Here is a 6,450-nt window from a genome sequence, read left to right as displayed (position 1 = left end):
GTGGGCACATCAAGCTCTCGAATCTCGTGGCGATAAGCGCCGCTGAAAATGCAATCTGGGCTGCTATTCTCGAGCATTCGCAATGTATGCGATCGAACGCATCGAAAAACGTTGTGATGTTTTTAACAGCAAATAGCAAAGTTTTCCAGAGTTTCACCAAAGCATTGTGTTTAGCCCATAAAAAGCACACAATGCTTTGGTGAAACTCTGGAAAACTCTGCTATTTGCTGTTAAAAACATCACAACGTTTTTGGATGCGTACGATCGCATACATTGCAAATGCTCGAGAATAGCAGCCCTGGTTGTTTTCCAGTGCGAAACTAAACCGGAACATGTGTGAAAGATCCCATAATATCAGTAGATATAATTCGGAACATCGGGTAAGAACCCGATGGTGGGAAATGAGTCTAAGTCTTTCTTACTTTATTTCGGATATCTCGCTACTTTAACAGATGGCAGACCTAACTTGCGGCTATTTTTTCACAGGAAGCATCCTATTCGAAAAAAATTATCTTTAATTTGATATCAAAAACATCCGTGTACGTCATGAACGTATAGTAGAAATACATCGAAATGTTACCTGCTTACACCTGGCGGCGAGGTAGTTGCGACCGGGTGTGCAACGGCAGCTATGGATTTTAGTATTCCTTACATGCATTGCTATGATGTGGATGATATTTTATTTCAAAACGGAGTGAACGAAATTTGCCTTGAAATATTGAATAACATTAATTTAATTAAAATTACGTGCGGCCACTTTTGACAGGCTGCGGTGTTATCAGTGTATTCTCCTATTCATAAACGAATGTGAAAATGTGTGTTTGTCTCTGTACGTAATGAACGTAGTAATTCTGCAGTGGAATCTTAGACTATTATTTGCTTTATATTTTACTTGTTTTGTTTTATATTTCCTTTTTTTAATACTTTAATTGTTCTCCTATATGTTTGTTATTAGTTTCATTCAAATTCAAATAAATCGTAAAACCACCATTACTTTAGGAAGAAAATAACTCTTATTTTTTCCCATTGTTTCAATATAAGTTATTTTTTTTCCCAAAGTACTCATCTTAGGAAAAATCTAATTGCTTATTCGTAATCTTCGACCACGAATTAGTAGAAAAAATGACTAGGGTTGAAATCGTTCGAAAAATAAAAAAGTTTGTTTTTACAAGAATGTCGTTTGCAACCTTCGCTCACCTATCGTTTTTACCCGCGCTTTACGAACGAAATTATTCCGAACGAAAATTAATTTTTTCAGCGACATATATCGACCCGGGTCATTTTACTTATTAATTCGAGGTCATAGATCACGAATATGCAATTTGATTTTTTGTAGGATCAGTATTTTGAGAAATAAATTAGTGCAGAATTTCGAAGAAATTGGTCAACTTTGAGGAGATGTAGCAGCCAGAAAAAAAGCACTAGTCATATGCTAATTTTTTGTGATAGATTGGTTCTTTGCGAATAGAAAAACCACACTTCATTCATCTACCGCTAACAGTTTAGATTTTATAATTTTTTCCGTGAAGGTCCAAAATTTCAGATTTTCTATCGACCATAAATTGAAAACTCAATTTTTGAAAAATATCTGTTTGCATATTCGTGTTCTACGCCCTCGTATTAGTGTACAGTACGAATTTGGTTTTGATCGGAGACCAAAAAGATTTTTCAAAAAATCCATACACTATGGAAAATTTGAAAAATTTTCGATCTCTACGATTTCCACCAATATTATTGTATTTACTAAAGCGATGGCGTAGATTATGAATATGCGAACATAATTTAGCTGAAAGGGTTAGTTTTCAAGTTATGGTCCATAAAAAATCGGAAATTTTGGCCCTTAGTTCCAGATGAAATGGGGATGAGTCGGTAATTCCCCAGGCAAAGAAATTACTGGCTCTATGCTTGTGACACATTGTAGACATATCCCATCTTTTAACCTATTTCACCCAAGTGTGGCGGTCATTCCTAGATGACTGAATAATACATATACAGTTAATTGATCCATCCCTCATTGATTTTGAAGATTTTTGGCATAGTGATGGTTTATCATGTTTCCATGCTACAGTTTCGATTTTAGCTCTGGGAAAACAATTTTTTCCGAGAAACTAAAAAAAAAATTTCAACCTCTGGTTGATTTTGGCGCCCCCTTAAGCTGACGCCCGGGGCAAGCGCCCCGCTTGCCCCCCCTAGATCCGGGCCTGCTGTCACTCAGTTGACGCCTGTATTCCGTGTTGCCACAAGTATTTGCACGTGGACTGATGAACATAGAATAGCGCTTTCGCCATTGAAAATGGAAGATTGATTTTGTTAATTATCTCGCAATGGCAGTTTATATTTATACATTTGGCAACGCCAGCAAAACCATATGCAGCGACTCTACATTCAGGGCCGATGATGTAGACAAAGATAGCTTTATGTTATTTTCAGTGAAATAGACAAAGATGATTGACATAGCCTGAATCGGATAAAAGTGAAGGAGTTGGCCGTCTCGTTGTTGTCTCTGGTAGTATGCAGAAAGCATACCTTGCATGAACGGCCCATTAAGGGTAGATTATGACCTTTATAGGATTATGGGTCCATTCTATGATTCTCAGTTGATACTCCTTCAATATATTCATAAATGCAGAAGTTTTATTAATTTCGATTTGAGAACCGAGCGACTGTCGAATTGTTGTTTCGAAAGTCAAAGTTTTATGAAACCTGCTGTGAGTGTTTTGTTTATTCACTAATCAATTTTTATATTGTGTCATAAAGAGACCATACCATAGGGAAATCATAAAGAAAACATAAAGAAACTTTACTGACAGGCCAACATACAGTTTTCGTATACTTTTCTAAGGTTTTTTTTAAGTGTAGTTCAGAAAATTTTATAAATAATACATATGTAAAGAACTGAAATGGGTATACTATGATGATATATTGAATATTGGTTTATATTAACTCCGCCTGGGTCATCTGATGGGTGGATTGAGTAGCCCTTTGGATGGCACTGCCGGTCCCAAGCCCGGATAAAGGAGGAGGGTTCCTAGGCGAGGTTAGCAACCTACCTGGGGTAAAAAGAACAGTTGGCTCACAGAACTGAAGATATTGCTTCGGAAACCGGACGGAACTTTCAGATGATGACACACGCTAGGACACTGGAAAATCGAATTGGAGAACGAATTGGCAAGAGAAAACCTAAACATCACACCACACGAATCGCATGCTGGAACATAACGTCGTGGAATGGCAGAGATCAAGAGATCATAATAGAAATGAAGAAGCATAACATTGACATTTGCGGGATCTCTGAGACAAAGAAAAAGGGGCAGGGAACATCAAAATACGGAGAATTCATACTTATATACAGTGGGAAAGCAAAATCAGAAAGAGCGCACTCTGGTGTTGGAATTTTGCTACACGATAAATATACGCAGAGCATCGAAGACATCGAATACATCAACGACAGAGTATTAAAAATCTCCCTAAAAATGAACAATACCACGACACACTTGATAAGCACGTACGCACCAGACATATCTAAGCCCAGAGCAGAAACTGAAAACTTCTATCAGCAACTACAAAACGTCATGGACAACATTAATCCTAAACACGAGATTATCATACTCGCAGATCTTAATGCACGGATCGGGAACGATGCCATACCAGGTATAAAGCAAAAGTACAACGAAGCCATAGTTAATGAAAACGGCGAAGCCCTAATAGACTTCTGCGCTAGGAATGAAATGAGGATAAACAACACGTACTTCCCACATAAAGACCAACAATAAAATACACTTTCAATAACAATCGAGGCCAGCGATCGATGATAGACTTCATACTCACAAATCGAGTGATAACACCCGCACAAGTACTCGACGTCAGAGCCCTAACATCCGCTAACCTGGGGACTGATCACAACCTTGTTCTTGGCAAGATACTACTAAAACGTCCACAACAAAGGAGAAAACCCCCACAGCTCATCGAAAAGTACAATTTGGAGTCCCTAACAACGGAGAGCACTAAACTCCTCTACAAGAGCAGGATTACTGACAAACTAAAAGAGATAGATTTAAAACCAGAATGGGGAGTAGAAGAGAGCTGGCAAAGTATTGCGAAATGCATCAAAGAAGCAGCGGAGGAAGCGATTGGAAAGCGTAAAATCAATGTAAACGCGACAAACCACACCAAACCGTGGTTTTGTCAAGAGGTGAAAGAACTCTCTGAATCAAAGCGGAAATGTTACCTAACATACAAAAGCGCACCGTCGCAAGAAACTCACGCAGAATATGTCCAAGTGAGAAACAGAGTAAACGCAAGAATAAGATCAATCAAAAGAGAACATTGGGCTAATTTTACTAGCGACATGGACCACGACTTGTATGGCGCCCAAAGGAAAGTATGGAAAATGCTTCGGAACAGAAAAAAACAAGTTAACGAGTTCGTGCAGACCAGAGGAGTACCAATAGAGACATGGCAACAGCATTATAAAGAGCTTTACGATGCCGAGGAAATGCCGAATATAAACGAATATGAAACAGATATAAGTAGTACTGTCACTGATGAAGAGGTAGAAGCAAAACTCAAAAAATTGAAAAACAGAAAATCACCTGGACCGGACGGCATCCCCAACGAGCTTTCAAAATATGGAGGCCCCGAACTTGCAAAGAAACTATCGCAACTATTTAACAAAATCTTAAACAAAACGGAAACACCACACGAATGGCATAACAGCATCACCATACCTATATTTAAGAAATGACTAAAAACCTGCCCACAAAACTATATATCAATATCAAAAGCGATTAATCGCTGAAATGGAGAGGTCTCTTTCTAATCAGCAGGTAACAATTTCATCCCAGGAATATTTGATTAAAATGTTGAAAATGAATGAAAACAACATAAACAAGAATTGCAACGTTGCCGCTCCTCCAGGCAAATCGCAAAATCAAAATAAAGGACATGCAACCATGAAACAGGTAGTGGAATCGAAACAGAATGTATCAGGGAAAGTCAACATAGACGGCAACACCTGGAACAACATTGTGCAGAAGGAGTGCGATAAGCAACCAGATAACAAGCCGAATAAACATATACAAACTGTTCACTATGATATCAATGAAGAAAATTCGAATACGACCGCAAGGAATGAATGGAAAGTGGTAACTGGGAAACATTATACCAAAAAGGGGACAGTTTGTACTGGAATAAATGCTCCTAAACAAGAAAACATTATGGGTGCACCTCAAAAACGGTGGATATATCTTGGGAGAATTGCAGGAGATACTTCGGAGGAAGCCATCTCCGAATATCTAGGTAATTTAAAAACGTCAGAAAATATTATCGTTAAGAAATTAAATACTGTGGGGTCTAACTCCGCTTTCAGTATAGGCGCCCCAAATGACGATATTTATCGGTTACTGAATGATAGAGATTTTTGGCCTGCTGGTGCAGTTATAAGACCTTTCAATTTCAATAATTTCTTTCGAAAGGGAGGGAGAAGTGAGTAAAGAGCTCTTTGGGATACTTCATATAAATGTTCAAAGTTTTCGTAATAAGATTGCGCAAATAGAAGCTTTGTGTTTGAATCATGATGTTGTTTTGTTGAGTGAACACTGGATGTGTAAAAAGGAGCTAGAACTTGTAAAATTACATAATTATACAATTGTTTCTTCCTATTCCCGTAGGTATCGTGGTCATGGTGGTGTGGCGGCCGCTGTGAAAAATTCTCATATAGGCAAATTTGTACCTAGAAACGATATAAACCTGAAATCTGTGGAAATGGAAATTGAGGTTTGTGCGATACAGTCAACTCAATTAAAAACTATAATTATAGCTCTTTATCGTAATCCACATGGTAATTTTGATATTTTTCTTGATGTGACTACATGTATTTTGGAATTGATGGATATTTGTGACTATCGTATTTTCGTTTTGGGGGACTTTAATGTGAATTTTCTTATAGATAGCGCTAATAAATCTGCGATCATTGATCTTTTCTCTTCATATGGACTACGTAAGTTAGTGTCATCCCCTACTAGAGGTATTGCATGTTTGGATAACATATTTACGAACGTTGGGGAATGTAAGGGTTGTGTGATTGATTTGGGCTTCTCAGATCACATGGGTGTAGAGACTAAATTTGCTTGCGAGTCAGAGTCTAAGAGAGGCCTGTAAGCTGACTGTATGTAGGCCACTCACTAGGGTTGGAATTGATACTATGAAATTTCTGGTGAGGAATATATGTTGGGATTTTATAGAGGATGATAATATTGATACGGATAGCAAATTTGAAATGTTTGTAACTTTTGTGAAAAATTGTGGAGATTTAACTTTTCCTCAAAAAACCTATAAGCATTATGCTGACACCTCTCCTATTCCTTGGTTCACCGACGATCTGAGGAAAATGCGCGACAAATTGAATTTTTATAGAGATCTTGTAAAAATCTATGGGACACCCCATGTTAA

At 37.9% G+C, this 6,450-nt stretch overlaps 2 protein-coding genes across 2 annotated transcripts; both read left to right on the top strand.

The window, feature by feature from the left end:
• Nucleotides 1-3,122: 3,122 nt before the first annotated feature.
• On the top strand, nt 3,123-3,773 carry LOC123310860 (craniofacial development protein 2-like). The gene has a single exon (XM_044894575.1). The coding sequence runs from the start codon at nt 3,123-3,125 to the stop codon at nt 3,771-3,773; it is 651 nt and encodes a 216-aa protein (XP_044750510.1).
• A 1,063-nt stretch (nt 3,774-4,836) lies between these two features.
• LOC123315136 lies at nt 4,837-6,047 on the top strand. Its single transcript, XM_044900715.1, has 2 exons — nt 4,837-5,298; nt 5,670-6,047. The coding sequence occupies exons 1-2, from the start codon at nt 4,860-4,862 to the stop codon at nt 5,702-5,704; spliced, it is 474 nt and encodes a 157-aa protein (XP_044756650.1). The 5' UTR covers nt 4,837-4,859; the 3' UTR covers nt 5,705-6,047.
• Nucleotides 6,048-6,450: the final 403 nt, after the last annotated feature.

This window comes from Coccinella septempunctata, chromosome 1 (genome assembly GCF_907165205.1).
Source record: "Coccinella septempunctata chromosome 1, icCocSept1.1, whole genome shotgun sequence".
Lineage (NCBI taxonomy): Eukaryota > Metazoa > Arthropoda > Insecta > Coleoptera > Coccinellidae > Coccinella > Coccinella septempunctata.
Note: the sequence above shows the minus strand (reverse complement) of the source record. Positions and strands in the feature narration are given on the sequence as shown.